At 40.5% G+C, this 27,571-nt stretch overlaps 1 protein-coding gene across 1 annotated transcript; it reads right to left on the bottom strand.

Moving 5' to 3' along the window:
* Nucleotides 1–233: 233 nt before the first annotated feature.
* On the bottom strand, nt 234–27,558 carry PIWIL1 (piwi like RNA-mediated gene silencing 1; the record flags this gene model as incomplete). Its single annotated transcript, XM_082852518.1, has 20 exons — nt 234–350; nt 507–654; nt 2,860–2,985; nt 6,825–6,978; nt 7,138–7,208; nt 8,372–8,475; nt 8,589–8,789; nt 10,286–10,358; nt 10,722–10,909; nt 12,030–12,144; nt 12,662–12,779; nt 13,001–13,127; nt 16,892–17,003; nt 17,445–17,642; nt 18,294–18,374; nt 19,438–19,559; nt 19,942–20,156; nt 20,650–20,775; nt 27,022–27,133; nt 27,481–27,558. The coding sequence occupies 20 exons, from the start codon at nt 27,556–27,558 to the stop codon at nt 234–236; spliced, it is 2,586 nt and encodes an 861-aa protein (XP_082708644.1).
* Nucleotides 27,559–27,571: the final 13 nt, after the last annotated feature.

The following is a 27,571-nucleotide window of genomic DNA, read 5'->3' as shown; positions in this document are numbered from 1 at the left end:
CACAACCTACTTATGAGAATCAAACAAGATAAAATATAAAACCCTAACTTTTACCTATAAAATAAAAATAGGTCAGTTAATAGCACTGTTAGGAATAAGACTCTAGATCTCCTAATTTCCTTCCCAAGTTTCACCTGGAAAGATAACAGTTAAAAAATAAAAGCTTCAAAAAATCCCAAAGTTATAATTTCACAAAGAAAACGGACCGCTACATCTTGTCTTCTTCCTGTAGGTTAGAGGTAGTAAAGGTGATTTGACAGTGACAGGCTGGGCTCTCTGTGAACGCTCTGGCCAACGAGGAAAGCCAGTTTGTGGGCATACTGGCAAGGGGCAGGAACACGGATGATGCCCTTCAGCGGGAAAAGAAAAGGTTCTGTTACTCTGAATCTAGCTCTCTAAACTGAAACCTCGGTATTAAACTGTAAAAGCCTTAGACAACATAGCAATTCCATTTTGAAAAGTGAATCTCATTGACGTGAATAAACATTGATTAAAAAAATACTTACTGGCCAGTTATAATAGATATGACATAGCTTGTAAGTTAACCTCTGTATGTGGTCTGGCTTCAGGCCACTGCTGTCATAGATGACGTTGTAATGTGTGGGAGCAACACTGCCGCTTCTCACTGCCTGGCTCACGATAAAGAAATCATACCTGGAAATTACAAAAGAAAGAAACACACGGGTGTAAGGCTCATCTTTCTGAAAGCTAAAATTAAGATGATTCAAGTTTCTTACAGTGAAAAGATCCGGTATACTAAAATGTGACCTCATCTTCTCAAAACATAATATGCTTCCTTGAATTCAGAACTTGTTATTCATGAACCATTTTGGAATGCTTGTGTGTGAAAGAGGTTTAAGATACTACTATTATTTATATTTTTAAATATCTATCATTGATGCCTCGGGGCATTAACAAACATTTGACACGGCTGCTGATTATGACGGTGCCACTGTGCCGGGTCACTGTTTCCACTCCACATCTGAGGGAGACGACTGCACAGCAACAGGCTCTAGAATCAGGAACCAAGTAGTGCAAACGTAAAGGATCATCAGGGTTTTTGTTTGTTTGTTTTGTTTTTTCATTTTTTTGGTACCAATTAAACATCAATCCAGAGATATTGTAATCTGACCTGATACAGATATTAAGAAATTAACTGTAATTTATTATGTCCATTGAAACTAGACAAATTTTAAAATCAGAATTGATCTACAACAGATTACTGTTATTTAGCAAAATGAGGGTCTCAGAAATGTTAAATGACTTGCCCAAAAGAACAGAGAAATCACAAAAGAGCTAGAATCAAAACCTGTTCCCAGTTTAAGCACGTTATTATCGTTCAAAGTGGGCTTCTCCAAGTATTTGAGTAGTAACGGCAGCTGTTAAGTTTTAAAGAACATCTAGGGCTTCCCTGGTGGTGCAGTGGTTGAGAGTCCGCCTGCCGATGCAGGGGACACGGGTTCGTGCCCCGGTCCGGGGGGATCCCACATGCCGCGGAGCGGCTGGGCCCGTGAGCCATGGCCGCTGAGCCTGCGCGTCTGGAGCCTGTGCTCCGCAACGGGAGAGGCCACAGCAGTGAGAGGCCCGCGTATCACCAAAAAAAAAAAAAATCTAGTAAAAAGTAATCAAATATTTTCATACTTTATAGTTCAACTTGGATTTTACCCAAATTGTTAAAAAAAAATTATGTCTTTAGGTCAATGTTACACCTGAGCTTTGGTTATCAGAGTAGTAGTAATGTTAGAAGTATCATGAGGTCACTCTGAATCATTAAAGAGATCCTACAGGAAATGAAATTGTAATATCTTAGTTACTATCTTAGCCATTCTGCCTTCCTCCTTCAACGATTTTCCCCAACAGGTTAGAATCCTTCTGATAACTAACGCCTGCCTGAGAGAAAGACACCATCCAAGATAATGCATCTTGAAATAAAAATGTCTATACATTGTCAGGTAACAGGACTAAGCAGAACTCAAATCTGTATTATCATTTGTCTACATAAATTTAGTACAGTAATGCCTCATCTACCTAAGGTTCATACAGGAGAAGCATTCCACATTTAAACTTTGCACCTAGGCTGACACTTTACCCTGATTAAAGTTGCCCTTTTTAAAAAGAGCTCCAAAAATGTATATATGAAGACAAAAGCACCACAGCTGTTCACTCTCATGAAGAGGGCGTTCGTGTGGACTGACCAATGACTCGCCTTCGTGAACATGACTTGCTGCCTTGTACTCCATTCCCCACAAAGGGCTTTTCGAGGAACCAAATTTCGTGAGTTTACAGTTGAACCCTCGTGTGCTAATAAGATCATTACCGTGTGCCCCTGAAGGTTCTAGCTGGCTTTCTTACGGCAGAGTGCAGCTCCCGGTTACATAAAAAGTGTTTGCTCAGAAGCCACTTTTCTACCTGCAACTGTGTTTCAGATGACACTTTCTGACCTGTGGGTAGCTAAGTGCATTACAGATCTAAAAATTTTGATTGGAAAATAACAATCTATGGATGAGGTTACATACGTAAAAAAAAAAACAAAAAAAATGCAAAAGCAATCTAGAGCAGCTGTTCTTAAACTCAGGATGTATAACTAATACCACAAACGATAACCCGCTTCCCCCAGAGAGAAATGGCACAGAAACCTCTGTTCACCATTTCAGAGACTAAGTAAATCATGGGCATTATTAGATCAAACTAATGAAAGACTTTAGTATTTATAAGAAATAAAATATAAGAACTATCAAGTAAATGTGTTAAAGAAATAAAATATAAGAACTATCAAGTAAATGTGTTAAAGGTGATAAAGTACAGAGGCTATGCTGAAAAACAAAACAGAAACCAATCTTCATCTAATACAGAACTTACCATTCTGGTCTGGTAACCTCTACATCAATAACTGTTCCAGGAAGTGGATTTTGAAGTCTTCCTCCAGACTGAGCAAAAAATCTGGCGTTCACTCGTTTCTTCACCACAATGACCGTTAGTCTTGGGCTTAAGACGGTGATGAATGTAACTGCATTTAGTCAGTCATATTTTCAGGGCACTGAAGCATTCATACATTCATACACTCCATTTAAAAGGAAACGCACATCCCTCTTGGGGCATACTAGCTATCCCAGTTGTGAAGGAAGATTCCACAACTTGTAAGGGCGTGGAGTTACGGCCAGGAAAATACTGTGAGTAGAAAATAAAATGGCATATTTGGGCCCTGTGACTCAAGGTCATGTAGATGTTTAATCATTAAACCAAGCATATGACATACCTGTCTCACGAAAATGTTAAACCCAGCATGTTTTTAAAGTTAACAGTTTGAAAGCCTTTTCGGTGGGCATTTTCTTCTATGTAGAAAGTAAGATATTAACTCTCAAATCTTTGACAGGTAAGCTAATTTGAGCAGTCTCAAAGTCTAATTTCCTGCCTTTCAAAATGACTGGCTGACAACATATCGGGGATCTCTTGTCTCTCCCGGCTCAGCCAACTCCTCAGCCCGCCACACAGCAGTACCAGAATACTGCCGTTTCCCCCCTCCCTCCCCAGCCCAATTCTGCAGGTGGTTTCCCATGTCAAGACTGAACTCCTCTGGCCTAGGGAGCTTTCAGCTCTGTGTCACGTTCGATCCACTGCCTCTACATGCCTTTTGACTCTCCTGAGGGCAGCCCTGTAACTGCCAGTATGCATTCAGCCTGAATACCCTTTCTATCCATCTCTTAAAGGTTCATTTCAAATTCACTGTCTGACACAGTCACACTGTATACACACATCCATTTGGGAACAAATGAACTAGAACACGTTAAGCACTTAGATCGGTGCTGGCATGTAATAAACCTTGATTATTATGATTTTCAATACCTCAAGTTTCCGGTGCTCTTTTTCCAGCTAGAACATTAGTTCCTTAAGAGCATAAATATACTTTATTCTAAACCCTGGGAAGCAGAGGGCTTCACATGCAGTATGGACCTGGCTGGTAATGTTTGACTTGGGTAGGTAGTTCACAACACACTGTCTAGACTGATGGTCTGAAAGGTCCCCAAATGGGAACTTCTGTTCAATCATAAACTTAATGTGCTCCTTCACGGTAGAAGTAACCAAATATACAAGGGGCAGGAAGGCGATTCTACTTAAGTAAATGGAAGAAGTTTTTAGGAATATCACTATCTACCCGTGTACAATACACCTCTCACTGCCCAGCTACAGCAGATCTGGATATAACAGAGCCACAGTCTCAGGAATCAAAAGACAAAGTGGGGCTTCCGTGGTGGCGCAGTGGTTGAGAATCCGCCTGCCAATGCAGGGGACACGGGTTCGAGCCCTGCTCTGGGAAGATCCCACATGCCGCAGAGCAACTAAGCCCGTGCGCCACAACTACTGAGCCCGCGTGCCTGGAGCCCGTGCTCCGCAACAAGAGAAGCCACCGCAATGAGAAGCCCGCGCACCGCAGCGAAGAGTAGCCCCCGCTCACCGCAACTAGAGAAAGCCCGCGCGCAGCAACAAAGACCCAACACAGCCAAAAAAAAAAAAAAAAAAAAGTCAAAGTATACTAAAGTGACTCTTTGATTTGCTCTTATACCAAACATTCTAAATCAACTAATCCATGACGCATCTTTATAAAAAGTTAGCATCAACATTTCAATTAAAAAACAAATAGGACAAAACAGAAAGGATAAAAAACAAAAAGGTAACTACAAACAATACAGCCCAAACTCTGCATCTCTTCGAAGTGAGGCGCAATTCCTGGATATAGTTTTACTTTACAGACAGCTCCAAACTTGTTTCCAGATGCATCACCTACTGCTTACTGAGCGCTTACTGGGCACTGTGTGAAGTACATTAAACACCCTGACTTATTCCTTTCATCAACCTCGGTTAAGCTGCCGCCCCTGTTTCACAGGTGAAGGCAAAGCTGGGATTAACCCGACTCTGATTTCAGACATACGGCTCCTGACCGCTGATCTCTGCAGCCGCCAAACAACGGCGCGGTTCACGCCGGGAAACCTACTTCGTGCAATGGCCTGTTATACACTAGTCCAAGCGATCGATCTAAACCCTCCTTCCCTGCAACGTGGGTTCCTATTCGCTAAAGGGAAGCTGAGCAGGAAATCCCACCAGCCTCCTCAGGCCCAGTTCCACCCCCTTGTAGAGGAGGACCCTGTTCACAGATACTCACTTACAGGGCTAGAGTCTCCCCTTTGAGAACTATTGCTGCCAGTCCTTCTGGGACCCAACCCAAAGGGCTCAAAAGACTCAAAGAACCAGAGATGCAGGCCCCAGCAGGGACAACAGTGTTATGTTCCCAGTATCCCAAATATTCAGCCTAAGGAAATAAGATGAACTTGCACTATTACCTCTACTCTTCACTTCTTGAAATTTTCTTTTTCTCTAGATGTGAGAAAAAAAGCAGCTAAGACTAGAAAATTCTGAGTGCTAAAGTAGTAAGCAACTAAAAAAATACCTAAGAAAGCAGCGGTCCATCTGAGCCCTTCCTCTACTCCCTTCCACCACATCACCCCTCCCCAGAAGGACAGAAAATCTAAGGGAAAAAACACAAGTTAAGGCTTACAAAACTTCAAAAACCAAAATAAAATAAATACCATTATTTTAATGAGGAAACACAAGCACTAGGGATTTTAAGATGACAGGAAAGAACATTAACCTTCATTTACAAAGTATTAAAAAATGCCGATTAGCATTTTAATCTGAAACACAATTACTTCACAAGAGGTAAGAAACACCCCGACATGCTCTGAGAGCTTACTGGCATAATGGTCTCATTCTGAGAAACGTGTAGAAGCAACACTTAGAAGGGGCCTTTCAGGATCTGGCCAAAGAAGACTTGGAAGCACTCTGCAACGCAGCTAGAAATAAGCTCTTAATGCTCCTCCCATGGGCCTGTGAATCACAGCGAGCCCAAGTACAGTCAACTGACTTTCAAAATCCCTCCCTTTTTACAATGATAACAAATACCGGCTGAAAAAGTCTGGCAAAAGTAATCAGTGTTTAAATATGCACGTGCAAGCACATATAAACAGGTCTCCTGGATTTTCTAAGTATCCTTAAAAATCAAATCCACAAATCTTTAATACGTTATGCGCTCAGCTCTTACTAAACAGTCCCTGATCTGGACTTCCTTACAATCTGATAAAGAAAACAGCAAAAGTTAAACAACGTAACTTATTAAAACAGCTATCTTGAGATGGTACGCAGTTTACTGCCAAATAGCACGAGCAATGACCTCTGTAGGAGAGCAGAGGAAGGCGAAGCCCAGTACCACTTTCAAAGGAGGACGCGGGCAGCGCTCAGTTACGAGGAGCACTAGCTGCCCTGGGTTCTGCAGGCCGCCTAACAGGGTGAAGTGGAACCATCTCCCCTGTGACACCAAACACACGCCCAACATCTTACCCACCAAGCGCCAGTCCAGCTGAGTTCACACAGAAATCAAACAAGTGTTCACGGCACAATGAGGTAGAAACAAAAGTTAAGACTATCTGGAATACATATTCCAGTAACCAATTCTGTGGATGCCTACGGCTGTACTGGGATAGTCAGACCCTCGTACTTCAAGGCTCTAGGAGAGAAAAGGCGGCGGCAGACGATCGGTAAAGGCATCGCCATGCGTCATTCCTTGAAGGAGCTCCCGCTCTACATTTCCAGCCTGCCCCTCCTCCACGAAAAATTCTCCACAAGACACCCCCCCAACCCAAACCTCTTCCATTACCTCAAGCCTGACCGCACCTGTAAGGTTAGATTCTCACCGGTTTACCCTGTGACATTATTTTCAAAGATACAAAAGTGTAATTTTATAAAGAGAAAATGATTACATTTCGCATGCTTACTTGTAACCTCTACCAACAGATCTTAGGCAATCCAGAAACTGTGGTACTTCATAGTTCACCAATGTTTTAAGCTGACCGTCTCCTACGCCATCCCGATACACGATAATTCGACTAGGCATGTATTCATTGCAGCTATTCCAAGCCCTCAGAGCAGCTGAAAGAAAGCCAGACAAGTGTTAACTACAGTAACACAGAACAAAAATGTGCTTCTACCAAATTCTGGGCACAGGATTTTATCAGAAACATAGCTTTAAGACAATCTCTTGAAGACTCTAATTCATAGGGCAGACGGAAACCACAACAGGAGACTCACCTTGCAAGCAGACTTTGAGCCCATCTACTAGCTCTTGCCCTCTATCTTGAAATACACAGCGAGAGAACCAGCTATTCAGAGAAAAAACATGGCCGTGGTGAGAATGCAACTGTCTAGAAGTTCTTCACTTTTGAATCATGCTATATCTATGTTACCCTTAGCCATTCATGTTCTTTAACTTCCTTTTTGAAATCTTAAGCAGAAGGGTTACAAGATACAGGAAATCTTCATAAAGCTTTCTTTCATTATAAATCAGTCCCGTAATTCCATCACTGAGAAGAAAATAAAATTTAAGCCAGAGCTGCCTCCTAAGTTTACACCTCAAAACACACAGAACAGGCTTCCCTGGTGGCGCAGTGGTTGAGGGTCTGCCTGCTACTGCAGGGCACACGGGTTTGAGCCCTGGTCTGGGAGGATCCCACATGCCGCAGAGCAACTAGGCCCGTGAGCCACAACTACTGAGCCTGCGCGTCTGCAGCCTGTGCTCCGCAACAAGAGAGGCCACGATAGTGAGAGGCCTGCGCACCGCGATGAAGAGTGGCCCCCGCTTGCCACAACTAGAGAAAGTCCTCGCACAGAAACGAAGACCCAACACAGCCAAAAATAAATAAACAAATGTGGGGTTTAAAAAAAAAAAGAATATTATAAAAAAAAAACACAGAAGCACACTCTTACTACTGTACTCTTGATAAAAGATACTTTTCTAAAAGATAAAACACCTTGAAATATGCCCATTAGTAACGCTAACACATCAATGCTTCAAGTTTCATTCTTCCTATTCTTGGCAATTCTATTAGTTCTAAGAAAAGCACTGAAAAATAATTTCACTATGTTGAAATACAAGTGACTGGGTAAACTCAAGTGGGTTTTCCAAAATAAAGTTAACATGACAACTTGAAATTACATTCAGTGGTCAATAAAATTATTAAAGAAGTTTTTAGAGACAGTCACATTTAAAGAGATGCATCCTCCCCGCAAATACAAATAATAAAATAACCTGAAACGCAATCTGACCGCTACATCAGGTTAAGGGCCAGTGAAAGACATTAAAAATGGTAGGGTAGCTAATAACTGGTTTCCTTTTCTAACTTTTCTCTTTTACTGGATCTAACGTAAGAGAAATCAAGGTAAAGAATTAACACAACCCCTGTCCTCCCCAGACACTGGCCCCTGGACTCGTGGGCTGTGTTGCGTATGTCTAGCAGTTAATCTGCGGCTACCAAAGCCCACTCACCGGGTCATCCCTTCATTGATGCTTGCTACAAAGCCTGCAATGGACCTCCGTCCAGCTGCGGTGTCATGGTAACAATCAATGCCAACTATCATGGCGAGCTTTAGCTTCAACAAAAACATCGTAATGTTAGATACAACAGAATACCAGCAGTATTTAAAAAATCCATTTTTCTTAAATAACAATGAAAACTTTTATCCACCAATTAAATCAAACTTACAGGCATATCAACGCTCCAAAGCTCTCCTCCCATCTTGCAGTTCATCTGCAGGGCGATCTTTGTAGCAATGGCCATGACAGTCTGTTGTCTGCCTAAGGTTCGGGCCACCACACACTGACTTGGAGTAGGGCAATCTGTACATAAGTACTTTTTAATAGCATCATATTTGTCCTTCCGACTGCTTGACAACAGACAAACAACCTAAAAATGAACAAAACGCCCTCATTACAAAGAATTAGGAAACTGATAATTAAGTTGAAGGAAGAAGACAGGAAACCAAACCCACAAAATCACTGACTTTACTATTCATCTCTGCCATGTAGCTAGTAAGTATGACATTAACTTTTAGCTAATGCCCATTACGTTCAACTAGGTAATAGATACTAATAAAGAAAGCACGTTAAGCAAATAATTCAAAACTTGAGAACTTAGTTAAAAATGCTCTACTGCCAGCTTGGAATACTTCAGAGGTAGGGAATAGGGCAAAACAAGTTAGTGATAAGCTATAGGTGGACAAATAAAAGATTTTCTAAAATGCTCACAATTTTCTTACTCATGACCCACCTAGAATCACGGCTTTTAAACTTTTAAAGCTCTGGCTTGAGAATATGATCAAACTATGAAACTTCCTAGGAAGTCCATGGGCACTGCTGGGGAAGCTGAAGCACCTGATCTAAGCAGACGCCTGCCCCAAACGGGAAGATGCTGGTCAAAGGGCACAAACTTCCAGCTGAAAGCTAAGCTCTGAGGACCTACTGTACAGCATGGTGACCACAGTTAACAGCACTGTATTATACACTTGAAGGTTGCTGAGAAAGTGGACCTTGACTGTTATCACCACATACACAAAAAGAACGGTAATTATGTGAGGTGATGGAGGTGTTAACTAACCCTGTGTGGTCATCATTTCACAATACGTACACGTATCAAGTCATCACGCTGTACACTTAAAACTCACACAATGTTACATGTCAAGTACATCGCAAAACAGCTGGAAAATCAACCAACCAACCAACCAACCAAGCCACCCACACCTGCCCAAATTCTGAGGATTCAAGTTTAAGTTTTGGAGCTGAATCCAGCTCTTTAACTCATTGCTGTCTTCTCCAATTTATATTCTCAGATTCTTATCTTTCTTTCCATGGCCCCCAATAAAATCACTTTCCTACCCTAGGTGTCTCTATTATTCCAGACAACCTGATAGCAATTTGCCTGTGGCGTTTAAGTATGAGATAAAGGATTAAAAGGAATCCATTAGAAGACGCCAATTCATTTCTTGGTTTAAAGCAACACAGATATGCTGTTTATCATTAAATTTGTCTTTGCCACCTCATTCATTATACTTAAGTGTAACCACAGATACCCTAACTATACTGTGTGTGCTGAACAGCTAGGTACTGTTTTTCACTCTTGTGCCTTTTCTCCCCCCGGATTTTCTAGAATAATTGAAGCGTCTGAGTCCCGGTAAATTCGAGATGGCTTTGCTGTTCTCCACCCCCTGCTCACTGTTCACAGTGCACAACAACAGCTCCTAGGTGCACAGGTAGAGCCGCATTAACTCAGCCATCTTAGGTCAAGCACGTATTTCGTGACCGCTTTGGGAACCTAATTATCACATTTACAACAACGGACTCAAGTTCTAAGACTTACAACAACTGATGCCAGGTCAACTGCCTCCACATCACGTAGCTACTTACTATCTGGGTGTCTGACGTGACCTTCTGCTGTAAGACTCTCAAATAGGCCTCAGTTCTATCGTCCACTTCAATCCTGGAATGGAAATACGCGATCAACATTCAGAAAAAGACAAAAACTGTACTGTGTGGTAAAGGTTCCTACAGATTATAACACACAAAACACTTCTGTATAAAACGTGAAATAAAACACCAGGCGCAGCGTGCAGTCAAAAGGCTGCTTCTAACTCGCAGCAGCGCGAGTCTGAGCGACAGTCCGGCCCACCCTCCCCCCACCCTCAGTGACTCAGATACAGTTCTGCATCCACCTTACAGGGAGCTGTATCAGACCTTTAAGATCACCTCATGTTTCTGATAGCTTTAGTAACAGTTTGAGTTCCCACACCCTCCAAATGACTGCTAATCAATTTTCAGAGTAGAAATGACTTGATAAACTTACATTACTGCTTTTTTCATTTGTATGCCCATGGCTGGTGTAACTTTAAATAGATTTTGTATCAACGCATTGGCTGCTTCATAATTTCTTCGAGTATAGATCAATAGCCAGTTATCTAGTGGCTTAACACTAATTAATGGTGCACCTCTTGTTTCCTTTGACCAATCTGCAAACTGTGGACTGTAATCAAACTAGAAGAAAGTTCAGAGACACTGTAAATTCCATTGTAAGTTCTCGGTGATAAAGCCAGAAAGTCTTCAATAATTCTACCATGGCATATTCTAAACCTCAGAGTACTACTCTTAAATTTGAACTGCAGTGACAGACGAAATGCCCTTAGTGAGGGGAAAAAAGATACAAAAATGTATTCAAAGGGTTATGTCAATTTTATTTAAAATACATTCATATTAACAGCTGCCACTCAAGTGCCTACCTGCCTGCACCAACTACTCTAAGTATCTCAAGCTGCGGTCTTCTTAACCTTTCTAAACTCTTACAAGGGTAAGTGTTATTTCCCTCATGATAAAGATATTAAAAAATGAGGCCTTATAAGCTAAGCAACTTTATGACTGAGGTGTCAGATACCGAAAGCAAGCTGTGAAAACATCTGACGGCAAGGCAGAAAGCTCACAGACTCAAAGCACAGTGACCCTAGAAATATTGACCATAGAGGAAAAAACCCAGTGCTTTTTACATGTCCTACTCACCTCCGCAACACCCCTTATACAGGAATATATATTAACTACAAAGGGTAATAAAAACAATTGCAATTAAAGTATTAAGCTACATGATTAGGTTGTTATTCAGAGAACATTTAGAAGACAGAAGAGCACAGCTTTTTACAATTTGGGTACTTGTAGTGCTTCAGTTACACCAAAACATATTTTTTGAATACTTGCCTTCCTTTTCTGAAGACAGAATATAAAAGACATCACAATATTTAATATAGATCCCTAACAAACAAGCGGTCCACGCAAAAATGAAGCCAAATAAATTGGGAGCTTTCCCTGTAAAAAGATCACTTTAGTGGCAGACGAAATACCAACCCATTCAGATACTTAGACTTCTACTGTACCTTAATTTAAGTAACTTAGCTCATTTTAAAAACTTAAGCCACCTTTTAGCTAAGTCTCACGGACGGCCTGAGGACCAAGCTGCAGGCTTCGCCCCCTCTGTGCTCACGTCAGTGGACCGTGGAGGTGCTGGGGAGGAGAGGGCTGCCCTGGCATGAACTAGGGTGTGCACCCCTGCTCGCTCTGCTGGGAGTCTAACCCAAATCGGATGGACGGACAACGTTAAGAACTGCCTTACTGTTCTTCCACCCTGATGGATCTTCTCTGCTTGCAGAATTCTTCCTGAGAAGGTCAGTAAGCTGGAGTCGAAGCTCAGACCCCAGTCTCGAAGCTCCCTCTGCACGTTATCATCTCTGTGAATTTAACATATTTACATATGCCGCTAAGTGTAAAGAGAGAGAAGGAAAACTAGCGCACACATGCAAACAGAGACCCGCTGCAACCTACAACAGATTTCTCTCAGGATTAAAACCCTGCCGAGAATGCTAGGAAACCCAGACGTACAATCTATTTTTCTCTCCTCCCAGCTATGTTTCCCTTCATGATATCCTTTCATTTAAAATTCCAGATGCCCAAACTATCTCCTCCTCAAAGTAAACAAAATGTTATAACAAAGAGAAAAACACAGACTTGTCCCAAACAATTTTGCTTTCTATTCTATTGTTTTTCTAACGGAAGAATTAGAAATACCACAGGCTACAAGGTTGAATTATTCCCTGACAAACAGCAGCCTCACTTAGAAACATGAAGAACCCACCCTGAATACTGCAAATACAGAGCGAAACAAAGTTACCTTCTGTCACTCCTCCAAACCCCCGAAAATAAAGAACTGAACTGAAGCCACACCCCAGGGGAGCAGAGATGACTTACTTATGAATGTAGTCAATCAGTCTTCCTACTTCACGCTGCCTTTGTTCTGGAGTTAGTCTTGTATGAACAGCCAAGTCTTTCATCACATTAAAATCATTACGCATTTTATCAGTTAGACCTTTAAACAAAATGTTTAAAGGGATACGGTTAAAGAAACAAGAATCGTGTCTAAGTATCTGGAGTGTCAGGTGGTGGTGAGTGAAAGAATTCTGAGGAGACAAAGCAGCGTTAAGGGCTTTTGAGGGGACGGAGGGTGTGAAGGAATGTTTAGTGACTTCTAGAACAGACGGGGAAAATAAGCTTTGTGGTTTCATCCCAGTAAAGAAAAGTCAGCAGTACCTGTGAGGTAGCAGAGCTCAGGGATGAGCAACGCGGGGCCTGGTGACGTGCCTCCGGGGCCTCTCCTTCTCTTCGGCTGACTGACCAAAACTGGTTGCTTCAAGTCGGTGATTTCTTGGTTATATTGCTATTCAAGGGAAGAAAGTATCACTGTTCACAGTAAATGCCTTTAGTCACACGTCATTTTGTAATGGACGATAAAAGTTTTTTTTTTTTAATTAAGAACTGATGCCAACAGCAAGGCTAGTATCAGCTTCCAAGTATAAAAATTGTCTTTTTAATCCTACTAAACCCGGTTGTGATTTATATGCTCTGCTGAGTACCTCATCTTTTCTCCTAAAACCTTAGATGGTCAAGGACAGTAAGGCTCTAAGTTTTGACTTTCAGTCACAGTTCTATTTACTTCATGTTTTGACTTCTTGGTTTAGAAACAGCAGTCTGTGTAACTCCAAGTCTTCACCACAGTGTAATTCCTCTAAAACTACTCTTATTATAGTGAGGACTAGCTTGTGAAAGTCGCCTCACTATAAGAATAAATGGTGGAAGGAGGGGGTTTGCACACTACGGGACATTTTTAATTAGGGAAAGCTTCTCCTTTGAAGCTGAACTTCCATTTAGTGCTATTAAGATTCCCCACATGTAATCACTATCTAGGGTAAGTTTTTACAACCCGTAAAGAGACCAAAAATGTTGACGCTTAGAGTCTAACAAACGTGCGAGACCGGCTCTCCCGCCTCCAGTTCAGCTCTGCAATTCGAGACCGCGCAGACTTCTCACAAGTTATCTTCCCTAGAGCTCCTGGCCCTGTGACTTAAAAGACCCTGTTTCCATCATCTCTTGTATCCTCCCCTACCATCTTTTACTAACCTGGTTAATTTAGTTCTAACTTTTTATCTTTAAAACAACCACATCTCCACTAAGCATACAGGACAGTAATACCATCATGGCCATTTCATGAGTCCCGGTCTCTCAAGAGACTACGGTACCTGACCGTTCCTTATTCCTATCGTACAGTCAAGGTCCTGGCCATCTATCATCATGAATTAAGAGACCATGAATTCTAGCTTGTCACTGACTTTGTCCTACATTCAACTCTTTACCAACCACCCACAGAAACGCTTTCATTTCAGACAAGAAAATTCCAAGTAGAACATGCATATCTGACCTCTGCTCCACTTATCTATACTACTTATTTATCGCACTACTTTATTACGGGTCTATTAACAGTCACCCTGCTAACACGTCATTCACTTGGGTACATACACAGGTAGAAACGTGGTAGTAACTTCAGAAGTGTTCCTATTCTCTGCTTCACCAAAGGGCTTTCAATGCAGTTCTTAATTACAGAGCTGTGGGATTTCCCGCCAGTTCTTTTAACATTTTCCCCTACGTATGAAAAACTAGCACTTTCATTTGTTCAATACTACTGCTAAACCTTTTATTTTTAAAAGTGATGGACCATGGTCTTCCCTTCCAAAGGCCCTTCTCTCCCACTGAGTGCTTCCTAGACATTATCTTCAATACACAAGAACTAAGCCATCACTTACTACTCAAACTCCATTTCTGCTAGGAAGTTCTAAGAATACCTTGATTCTTTCAAATATTTCAAGCCCACCCCTTTGGATTAATTAGATCTACTAGACACCTTTACCCCTGGTTGTGACAGACATCTTCCCTGAGGAAGTAAACCTAAGCTGAGATGTCACCCTAAGAGTCAAGCGTGCAGAGCCAGCGCTGGCAGGCAGAGGGAGCCCCGTGGCTGGATAAGGCGGCTGGGCAAGTGACAAGATGAGGACACATAGCGGCTACATCATTCAGGGTTTCACCGGATAAGGAAAAATGTGCTTCCTAACAAGACACAGGAGCAACAGGAAGCCCCTTAATTACTTTGGGTAGAAAGTGTAACATCAGATTTGTATGAGTTTTGAAATGGATCAGAAGTATAAGAAATGAAAACTACGAGACCAGCTGAGTGAGAGAGAGAAATGGGGCCTAGAAAGGAGGTGGCAGTCACTTAGAAAAGGAGGAAAACGAAGGTACTGCAGATAAGCAAGGTAGGGTGATAGGGTCTGACAATTAGTTATACAAGGTAAGTTATACAAAGCATGGTGATCTGAGGTTTGAATTATCCATCATTCACCTGTTCATGCAAATACCTGAGTGCCTACTTAGGCACTGGGGCGTATATAAACTATAAAGTCCCTGACTTGGTGGAAGTGGTGTTCGCTGCTCTGATGAAGAGCGCCGCACAGGGCCAGGTGAGGGGGATATCACATGTTCAGTGCTGGTCACAGGTAAGGCATCTCTGAGACATCCAAATATTCGGAACAAGTAGGTTGAGGCATGCCTAGGGCTGGAGATAGAAGCCTGAGAATTGCTAACACGTCATATGTGAAGTCTTCACATAGACTGGAGATCCCCTGGAGAGTATAAATGTACAGTAACTGGGGACCTGACGCAGAACCTTTAAGTATGCCAGCATTTAGAAGGTCCCTTAAGGGAGAATAAGCAGGCGTGTAAGATTCAATACTGGTCAGAGGAGGGGAGAATCTTCCCTGACTTCGCTTCAGGTTTAAATCAAACTTTCCACTGTGTCCTCTTTATATCTGCTGTTGGTATATACCAATTATTCCCATCTCTGATCATGATTATTAAAATGAACTACAGAAAAATGCCAAAATTCATTTCTTATAGAAACCTCTGACACCCAGAAGAATCTAGGCCAAACATGGTTGGATTCCTCAAGGAGTTTTCAGGGGCTGAAAACAGCAGTAGGGAAATCAAGCTGAAATGACCCTTGGCCTGTTTTCATTTTGCCCAGAGTAAGACCAGTTCTTAATGGGACTTCTCAGAGAATCCTTTTCCTCCAGAGTGGTATCTGATCTTCTCACTCACAGGAGAGCAGCTGAAGATCAGGCAACAGTAGATATTCAGGAAAAAGACATTTCAAAGGTCACTAGTCGGATGTGTACTTTTGACACAAAATATAAACACATAATAGTTTACTCCACTTTTTAGAAAAAGGAAATAATCTAGAGAAAGTAGGAAAAAAATGAAATAAATTTTAGCCCTTCAAAGACAGGTTTTAAGATTTTAATTAATGTGTTCTCTTTAAATACTTTTCCTGCACTTTTAACAGAGCACATCAAATGGGATGAGACCTTCTAAGGATATAGGGGCAGATCTGCTTCTCTCTGAACGCTACAGCAATGTTCCGATGCCTTCCTGGAGAAACATTTTATTCTCTTCTAGTCAGTGGCTGCTCTTTCTTGCTATTTGTCTCTCGTGTCTTTGTCAGTTTAGTGATCACTGTGCCAAACAGCAAGAATCATCTTTATAAAACTGGGGCTGGGGGCCACCCAATAACCTGATCTAGCCCACATGAGACAAGTCTGTCTCACTCTGTCAGCATGTAAAACAAAAGTAAGAGTTAACCCATCTGCAGATTTATCACAACGGATGCTAAGGGTTCAAAGATCTCTAGCCCACGCCGCCAGATGAAGTTTAAAAAAAGTGCTGGCTACAGAGTAAGAGACAGTATATGCTAAACTGTTAACTTGCACTGTTTTCCTACTGGTCCTCCACGTGCTGAAGTTCAAATGTAACCTTGTATTCTACTGCAGAAAAGGAACCAGGACCGGGCACAGCTCATTTGCTAATGAGCTAACTATGCCGTGACCGCCTTAATAACATTTATAGACAGCTTCAAAAGCAACGTGTTCCATACGCACACCTGTTGGAAAATTCTACTGAAGATGCTTCTCCTAAGGTCTCAGCCCTTCCCAGTACGAAGATAAGAGTGCACAGTAGCACCTCACCTTCCTGTAGAGATTTCTCCTAAGGTCTCAGCCCTTCCCAGTACGAAGATAGGAGTGCACAGGAGCACCTTACCTTCCTGTAGTACTCTAAGAAGCTGACTTCCGAGCCGTCAGCTTTCCTGAAGGTGCTCTTTGGATTCTGGTCCCAGTCAATATCGTCTATTCTGTATGTTTTATTGTTATACCTATGGAGTTGAGATTTTATTGGTATTTGATTAAAATATGTAGAAATGTTATTAAAAAGAGGGGCTAGACACTATGTACTCTCTAAAAGATAAAATTTCAAGTCATTTGGTAATATACAATATTATGGAAAGATAAAGGGAAAATAATTTCTTAAAGACTATGCTATACACTAGATGGATGGGGAAGTTAACTAAACTATTAGAAAATAAAGTTAAAACTAAGAAGAATAGAAATCATTGGCTATTTCTCCTTTTAAGATGAGTATATTCCCCCAAAACTTTTGCTCTTGAGAAAAAGGTTATAAATATCCCTCCCCTGTTGTTGTGCTATTCCCACCTCTCAACTTTAAACCCTACTTTCTCTCCATCTAACATTATAGGACTAGAAAGCCTCAATATCTTCAGACTTGTAAAATTATTTTGCATTATTAAAAGCCTTACTTGGTGAGAACAATTAAACCTATCAGCTCTTTAGCAACTTGTTCTTGAAATTTATGTTCTTCAGTTTGATGAAACAAGTTGAACATGAAATCTAAAACAGTTTCACTTCGAAGGACTTTATGACTGACATCAGTGCAAAGCATGATGTTATTTTCATACTGAAGAATAGAAGTAGTGAAGCCAGGCCAAATCACCAACCTGTCAAAGACGATGAATGCCATGAAGTAACCTCTATGAATATCCAAACGTGTTTTGTATGTATCAAGTTATGGTTTTCCCATTTATTAACTGGGTCAATAGTACAAGTCTTTGAGTTCATTTACTTAGCTTCAGGTTTTACAGGGTTCCAGATAAAGACTGATCTTTTTAAGATCTTCAACAATGAATGTTTATAATAATATAATAACTTTATAAGTTCCATTTTAAATTTAATATACTAACTTTATTAAATTTTATTACTTATATTGATCTAAGACTTGAAAAATCTAATTGAAAGCATCTACATTTATTATAATAAACCTAAACCACTTGAGCTGCAATCCTGATACACTGCAGTAACTTTTGAAGCAATCGTCACTAGCTGATGAATTTTGTTACCTGAGAGCAAATACAAACTTTGTGTTGGATAAGTCTTTATGCTTTTCCCCCATGACAAATAAATACCACATGATTTTTTAAAATCCAAAAATTCTGGGATGTCTCCTTCATTATTTAAGCCAGGTTAAATGTTCACTTAATGTGATGGGTACCACTAGCGGCCAGAGTAAATCTGATCATTTCAAAACAGAGCATCACTATCAAAGTTTGTGATTAAACCTAAGGGACAGAAACTTTCCACTTCATACAAACCTATGATTTGGAATATCAATCGGGTCACTTGGGTTATAATAATTCCGTCCAATCTGCTGCAAATTCATCATCTTTAAAAGCCTAGAATTTGAAAGGTCAGAATAGAGAAATGAATATTGGTAAGTGTCTCTGATACTACAGTCACAATGGCATGTTGTTTAGGGCAGGAGTTGGCCAACTATGGCTCATAGGGGGCCACATCCAGCCTACTGCTGTATGGCCTAGGAACTATTTTTTCTTTTTACATTTTTTTAAAGGTCTGGAAAAAAAATCAAAAGATTAACGATGCATGAATTATGTGAAATTCAAATTTCAGTGTCCATCAGTAAAGCTTTATTGGAACACAGCCATGACCACATATGTCCAATGACTGTTTCTGTGATCCAACAGCAGAGTGGAATAGCTGACACACAGACCACATGGCCTGCAAAACCTAACATGTTTACTATCTGGTCCTTTGCAAAAAAAAGTTTGCCAACCCATCATTTACAGAAAAATAAATCTTCCGTTACATTAATTCAAACAAATATCCACCAAAATGGGTCAGTGACAAGTTATCTCATGACCAACTTAGGTAAATTACAAATCCAAGAATTACGTCTCCCTATGCTCACGCCAAGCTCAGGCTCATCCAGATTGCTTCCCACTCAGCAGGGGGACGGCAGGGGCGGGGGGCCTTCACAGAACTTGTGTCCAACAACTTTGGGTTTGGTAAACACAGCACCCACACTGAAAGCCAATCATGGAGCACGCACTATATGTGTCCTACGATGGAAGAAGTAAATCGGAACGGGCCTAAACCCTGTCCTGCTTTCTGAAGTGGCACCCCCTGTGGGACAGAAGGAATATAAAGTTAAAGTGCTGAGAGAACGTGTGCTCTTAACATAAGCTCAGATGGGATCTGAAAGATCTAATCTCAACACAAATAGGGAAGTGAAAGACATGACGCTCGCTTAAAGCAAATAAATGAGACTTATACCAGTACACTGCACCTAAAAACGATTAAAACTCAGGGTAACCCAATGATCCTAGCCAACCATTGTAAAATCTAGGTACTAAGTATACAGGTACTTATTGTACATGTCTTTCAACTTCTGATTATGTTTAAGATTTCTTAATACAATGTTTAAAAATGCCAACATACCTCCTGAAAATAATATTATAGAACTGCAAACAAGTTGGTGATGTGGGCGGGAGCTCATTTGTCAAGGTGACAGTTATCCTCACATGCTCTCCATTGCGGGTCTGACTAAAAACTTCGGTAACCTGAAGCCAGAGTGGTGGAAAACCAAACTTTTAATTTTGTTAAAATAGGGCCAATCACATAAGCCTGTTGAATAAGGCAACAGTGAAAAGTATGGAAAAGTTTTAGATTAAAAAAAAAAAAGAATGCCTATGAGAAAAGAGTAAGAGAATGGGCGTGAGAAAAGAGCGATCAAGTGCCTTCTTATTACTTGATTGTAAACGTTAAGTCACTCAGGTGGATCTGAGGATGGTATAATAATGCCAAATACACCCATGGGTGTATTACAAGTCCTAAGAGACAGGAGACCACTGGGGTTTCTCTAAAGCTACCCCAGACTGTGGCAGTTTAGCTTTGAGGTAGAACTCCCCATCTCCCTCTCCCCAATCCGACAACTGAAATAACCTTGTGCTGTAGTCTTTTAGGTAAAAATAATATCGTTCCATCAAAAGCATGACACCTTCCAATTAAATCTTCATGTTGAAAAAGAAGAGCTGAGCGGAGTCTTCTGGCTTCCATCAACGGGTTATAGTCAACGTGATACTGATATAAGGCCCATTGCGGACGGGATGTCAATCGAAAATGGTTAGTGCTCAGCCTTACTATAGTACCTGAAGAACCTGTAAAAGTCAGTCACATTCAATTAATGAAATAGCAAGTTTACTCCTCCTTGAAATCTTCACTGCCATGACAAGGCAGACACAGTTCTGTAAGCAAGGGGTTAAAAGCAGCAGACAACACAAAAGTCCTCAGACATCTGACGCTGGAGACTGTTCCACTTAGGTAAATTACTAAAAGCATCCATTTAGAAATAAATCCTCCCTAGACTGAGTAATTTACAACCGAGCCAATGAAATCTCTTTACAGCAAAGAGCTTTAAAAGAAAAAAGTGATCTACGTAATAAAACAACATTTCAGTGCAGCTAACGACATCTATAACCTATTTCAAAACCAAAAGGGAGAGAGGAAAATGGAAAAGCCATCCACGCAAAATCCTTGCCCAAATGTGCTCCTTCACCCTAGTAATGCATCGTACAAATAAATACCGAAATTAAAGTGCCTCAATTCACTGTCCTGTGTACTTGGAAACTGTCCTCTTAGTAATTAACCTACCTGTTTTTGATTCTTTAACATGATCTAGGTTCTGTCTTGTATTCACACCAAGATCATGAAAGTCTCTACGACGACCTCCTCTGTCTGCTAATGATAACTCGTGAAATCCAGCAGATATCTGGAGTTCTTAAAAAAAAAAAAAAAAAAAAGGAAAAAAAGAAAAAAATTATACATCTAAGTAATATGCAGCATGAAATAAAGAATGACGATTCCCAAAGTACTCTACTACCTGAAACCCAAAGGCTCCTGAGGTGCTAAAGATAGAGTATAACAATCCCATCAGAATGTTTCAGGTAACTGCCAGCCAAAGGAGAGAACAACTTCTCAGCCATAACCTCTTCTGTGAAGCCCTTCTTGTCACTGCCCTAGGCAAACTCAGCTCCTTCACAAGACATGTATACCTTTACAAGATCAAGACAACTGGAGTGATTCAAGAACTTAGGAGCACATGTGTATTGACTGGGTAATTATTTTTCTGTCTCTAGGTCTGATAACCACCCGTGGGCCTTAATATCAGTATTTTTCACAATTTTTATGATGTAATTATAGCTGTAGGAATTGGTAGTTCATATGATTTAAATGTGCAACCTGAATTAGAAAACGTTAAGTCTAAAATGTAATTTCCTCACTAATTTCCCTTACGGACCAGCAGAGCAGATGGGATGGGCCTGTGTATATCCTGTGGCCATGACACACATCTACTGGGATAGGTTAACCATCAGTTCATGCTTACTTGTAAAAGCTGTGGCTAAAATATCCTAAATTATTAAGTCCTTTAATTTGCATGAAATATATTATGAAGTATCTCATATCAATAGTATGATGTAGGCCAAAGAATGAACATGGGCTTTGTAGTCAAGTGTTAGGTTCTAGCTTTTAGTTAATAGGCATGTTATCTTGTGTAGCAGAGACTATTGACTACCCAATAACCAATCTTTCATTCTTATTTTAAAAGTTTATTTGGGGAGTAATACAGCTAAAAGACTAGAATTTCCACCTTCCTTGCAGGTAAGGAGGGCCTAAGAGACTTATGCAGAAATTACTGGATGAAATGTCAGGGAAAGCGCCACAGGGGAGTCAATAGCTGGCTTTTCTGTTGTCCAGGCCCCTAGCTGCCAATCTTGCCTGGAATCTGGATGTGATGGCAGGAGGGAGCTCAAGCAGACATTCTGAACAAAACCTAAGTCTTAATGACGGAGGTCATGGACTTGGGAGGAGAGAACAAAAAGATGAGAGCCCAGTTCTCTTCTGACAACAAATGCCAGAACTAGCCCAGAACTGCCAGCTTCTGGAGGAGAAGTAACACAGCTTAAACAAAACATATGTTAGTTTAATGTGAGCTTCAATTTCTTCACCTGAAAAACTGATAATAAATTTTACAGGATGTAGTAAGTTTTAAACGAGAACTCCGTTTATAAGGCTCTTTAAAGGTCCTGCTAAATGTGTTGGTTCTCGTGCCTTATGGTTTTCAGGGGCTCTATTTTAAAAGCCTTTTAATATGCAACTGTTTGTATTTGTCTCCCTTAGTGAACTTTTTATCCCGAAGTCTTTCAGCTTAAGGTATCCATGGATTAATTACACTAACAAAGGTCAGGTATTGAGTTTCTCTTAAAAAAGTATCAGTTCTGGATGTGAAAACCTGATTGCAAGTTTCTGAATATAAACAATGATGAAGTTTGCTCCCCTCTCTACATATAGCACCGCTATTATTAACATTTTAGCCAAAACCTGATTAACTGTCAATCTAGAAAGATGACACATTTCAAAATGGATACAACTGGAAACCTTGCTAATTCCCCTTCCAGGCAGCTGCCAGAGCGCTTTACTAAAAACACGGATCCCATCGATCACGCTGCTGTTCCATTCAAGAGTCCTGCAATGGAGCCCTGTCCCCCTTCACAGGGTGAAAAGTCGAGGTCTCAAACAAGGGCTCATTAACGGGCTCTAAAACATAGTAGATACGTGAACATTTACTGTGAGAAGCACTTCTCAGATATGATACTTACAAGACCAGTGAAAGGCGGTAAAGTCAGGCCTTTTATTTGTGACCCTGAGTGTCACTTGATCTTCACAGTGGCCCTCAGCTATAAAGATGCAATATATACCTTTTCATAGGTAGGGAACTGAGTTTCATAGAATTAAATTTAAATTCATAAGAACTGTTAAAAAAGTATTAGTGAAGATCAATACAAAGAACGTTTAGATTTAAGTGTTTCCAGAAATTTTATTTGCATTTTAATGCTACAATAATATGTTTTTTAAAAAACAGCTTCAGCGCATCCTTTTGCCCAGAGTTTTAGTTCAATGAAATTTTGCTCTGTTGAACACTGCTGAACATGTCAAATATTCTAAGTTTCAAAAGAACTGTGAAGAACAAAGCAAGAGGCATCACACTTCCTGATTTCAAGCTATACTATAAAGGTGCAGTAATCAAAACAGTATGATACCAGCACAAAAACAGACACATAGACCCATGGAACAGAATCAAGAGCCCAGAAATAAACCCAGGAATACATGGTCAACTCATATCTGACAAAGGAACCAATAATATTCAATGGAAAAAAAGACAGTCTCTTTGAGTTATGGTTTTCTCAGGGTATATGCCCAGGAGTGGGATTGCTGGGTCGTATGGTAGTTCTATTTTTAGTTTTTTAAGGAACCTCCATACTGTTCTCCATAGTGTCTATATCAATTTACATTCCCACCAACAGTGCAAGAGGGTTCCCTTTTCTCCACACCCTCTCCAGCATTTACTGTTTGTAGATTTTTTGATGATGACCATTCTGACTGGTGTGAGGGAGGGTGACGCAAGAGGGAGGGGATATGGGGATATGGGGATATATGTATATGCATAGCTGATTCACTTTGTTGCAGAGCAGAAACTAACACAACACTGTAAAGCAATTATACTCCAATAAAGATGTTAAAAAAAAAAAGACAGTCTCTTCAATAAACGGTGCTGGGATAATTGGATATTCACATGTAAAAGAATGAAACTGGACCCCTATCTTACACCACTTACAAAAATTAACTTGAAATACATTAAAGACTTAAATGTAAGACCTGAAACCATTAAACTCCTAGAACAAAACGAAAAGCTCCTTGACACGGGATCTTGGTAATGATTTTTTTTTTTTTTTTAAGACATGACACCTAAAGCACAAGCAACAGAACAGTTGATAAACAGGTGGGACTATAAAAAACTTCTGGACAGCAAAAGAAACCGTCAACAAGGTGAAAATACAACCTGCAGAATGGGAAAAATATTTGCAAACTTTACATATGATAAGGGGTTAATATCCAAAATATATGAAGAACTCATACAACTCAATAGCAAAAAACCAAATAAGCCAATTTAAAAAACAGGCAAAAGACCTGAACAGACATTTCTCCAAAGACGACATATGAAAGACTAACAGGCACATGAAAAGATGCTCAACAGCACTAGTCATTAGGGAAATGCAAATTAAACCCACAATGCGCTGTCACCTCACGCCTGTCGGAATGGCCACCATCAAAAGGACAACATAACAAAGGCTGGCATGGATGAGGAGAAAAGAGAATCCCTGTGCACTGCTGGTGGCATTTTAAATTGGTGCAGCCACTATGGAAAACAGTACAGAGGCTCCTTAAAAAATTAAAAATAGGACCACCATATGATCCAGCAATCCCACTTCTGGAAATATATCCAAAGGAAATGAGAATACTCACTCAAAAAGATATCTGCACCCCCATGTTGGTAGCAGCATTACTGACAATAGCCAGGACATGGAAACAACTTCAGTTGTCCATTGATGGATGAATGGATAAAAGAGTTTGTGGTGCACATATATAATGGATTATTATTCAGGAAATAATAAAAACAGGAAACCCGACCACTTGTGACAACATGGATGGGCCCTGAGGGCATTATCCTAAGTGAAATCAGTCAGACAAAGAAAGACAAATTACTGTATGATCTTGCTTACATGTGGAATCTAAAAACAAACAAACAAAAAACAACCCCAAACCAAACTCATAGAAACAGAGATCAGACTTGTTACCAGAGGCAGAGGGAAGGGAAGGGAGAGTTGGAGGAAAGTGTCTGAAAGTACAAAATTGCAGTCATAAGATAAATAAGTACTAGAGATATAACACACAACATGATGACTATAGCTAACACTGCTGTAATGACATACAGGAAACTTATTATGGGAGTGAATCCAAAGAGTTCTCATACAAGAACATTTTTTTCCTCTTTTCTTTTGATGGTATCTTTATCAGAAGGTGGCTGTTAGGTGAACCTAATGTGGTAATCATTTCACAATACATGTAAATCAGACCATCATACTGTATGCCTTAAACTTAGACAGTGATGTGTGTCAATTATTTCCTCAATAAAACCGGGTAAAAATAATAAAAGCAAGTGACCTAGAGGTGATTTTTGGAGTCACTGGTTTCAGCACTTGACTCCCACTCTGGATTTATTCTTGTCATTTCTGGCCTCTGAAGATTTTCCAACTCTCTAGCCAGATCAGATGAATTTTAAAAAGTTATTTTAAAATTTAGCACATTAAAGGTATTTAGTTGGAGGATGTCTAGGCTGCTATAATGCTGGATACAGAATTCTCACTTGGCTTGTATATTTAAAACGCATGCAAGTTTCTATTTTTAGAAACATTTGTAATTTACTGTTATATATTTATTCTAATAGAACAGATTGTACCCCCCTGTTCACTTTTTGGATTCAATGGGTCATTTAAAAAAGAAAGAACTGAGGCATCTAGACAAAGTGACTGGATAAAACCCTATAAATTTAAGGAGATTAATTCCCATAAAAGAATTGTCATCAGGCACTTTGAAGTTTGAAACATCCTGTAGTACCACAAAAGCAACAGACGTAATTAGATACATAAAGCAACAAATAAAAGGCCCCTTGCCTTCTAATAGATTCTTCAGATGAAGCACTATTAACCACTGATGTATTCTTCCCCAAAATTTTCTATACAGAAAATATATACACACACATAACACATATTTACTAAAAACACAAAGCTGTTTTACAAGTTGCTTTCATTTCAGTCAAGTTTTTACATTCTTGAAAATGGCTAAATGGTACTCTATTGTTAAAGCACAGTGGGTTTTACCTCTTATTGGGTAGGGGTTTCCAGGGTCTGGGTGCACTACCCTGAATGTACTGCTAATAGAAGCGTACCGCTGCTACACATTACAAAACGCCATCCAAACGTTAGCACAATCCCACGGGGAGCACAAATTCCAGTTTCACAATTGCCAACATTGGCAAAAAGTAAAATGGAGAATAAACAGATGTTTATTCTTTTTAAAAAAATGTTTCAGTTTAATTTAAACTTAATGATAAGGCTTAACATTTTACTGGCCTTTGTATCTTTCACTGCTTTGCCCTTTCCTTTGTCCACTTGGCCAGCAGCTTGTTAATATCACAGATTCATAAGACTGCTCTGCGTATCAGAGAAATGAGCTCTTCCATCATTTAAGTTCCCAGGTTGTCTTCTGACACTGACGTTATTTGTCATAGCTTGATTCACACCACTTCAAGTTCATTTTAGATTCATTCATGTTTTCTTCTAATTTTATGGATTTCATTGGTTATGACTAAATATTCAGAGTACATGGAAATGTAGTGCAACGCATAAAGCAAGGAACCAGGTTTGTTTTCTAGTTTTCCCTTTGCATCAACACTATTTTATTGCCCATTTCCCACGCCCATCCCAGGGTTTAAAAGCCAATGTGACTATATTATTTCTCCCTATGTAAACATGGGTCTGCTTTTCCTATACCAAAACCAAACTTAATAACTGTAGAAGAATCTTACACCAAGCATCCAATTAATTAGTTTTCGCAACAATGCAGTGAAATGGCACAAGTTTTGGAATCAGAACCGGTGTTCTGACTCTACTGGCTGTCACAACTTTGACCTCAGTTTTTGCAACTGAGAAACAGGATGAACCGAAACAACACATGTGAAAATATGTTTTCTAAGTCAAAGTTACAAATGTAAAAGTTGGTACAGCTTTGATGAAGTCACTAAAGATGCCAAGAGAATGTTCTAAAATGATTAACGCATAATAAGCAAATTGTAATCAGTTTAGAATTTGCTTTGGAACAGCAAGTGTGGGGCTCTGGTAGGCTGGAGTTCATTTCCAAGGAGGAAAGCAATCCTGTGGCCCTGCACTCAGGGGCAGGCTGCACGGTTTGCGGGAGACGCGGCTACACTTTCAAGGACTGCTGGGGGTCCTTTCTCCTTATACAGAGCTTTGGTCGCCATGCACATCTAACGCTGCCAGTGCGCACGCGCGCGCGCACACACACACGCACGCACGCACGCACGCAGCCCCTTCACTCTCCCTTCACCTTGTGGCTTGGCTGTCGCTCCTACTGTTCCTCTCTGTCGTCCGCGGCCAACTAACTCCCCCTCGTCTGGTGGCGGCTGCAGTCTAGGCTGAATATAACCAGGCTGCTGACTCTGCAGTTATATGCAAATGAAGAACAGCATTCTTTTCACGTCAAAAGGTTACAGGTATCAGAGGCAATAACTACTCAAACAAGTCCAGGGCATTTAACCAAAACCGATCTAAATTAGTAATCAAATATTTTATCCTCAGAAAGAAATTTCTTCAAGAAGGGTCGCCAACTGAAGGCAAGCCCCAGCTTCCAATATCCACAGGACACAGAACGTCAGCTTCCTGCTTCAGCCCTTATCCCTTCACAGGACACGGTTCTTAACCTCCTTTTTGCCAGTGCAAGCTGACGAAGGATTAAGAACACTGTGTCTAAGACGCCTCCGCAGTTAGGACAGGGGAAAGCACTCACTGCAGCGGCGCCCACGCATTGCACCGCCTCCTGACCACGAGCCCTTCCTCTTGCTCTCGCTCTGGCTCTCCCAGTCATTCTTCTTTTTCTT

This window comes from Leucopleurus acutus (assembly GCF_964270905.1).
Source record: "Leucopleurus acutus genome assembly, chromosome: 13".
NCBI lineage: Eukaryota > Metazoa > Chordata > Mammalia > Artiodactyla > Delphinidae > Leucopleurus > Leucopleurus acutus.
This window is presented reverse-complemented; position numbering and strand designations above follow the sequence as displayed.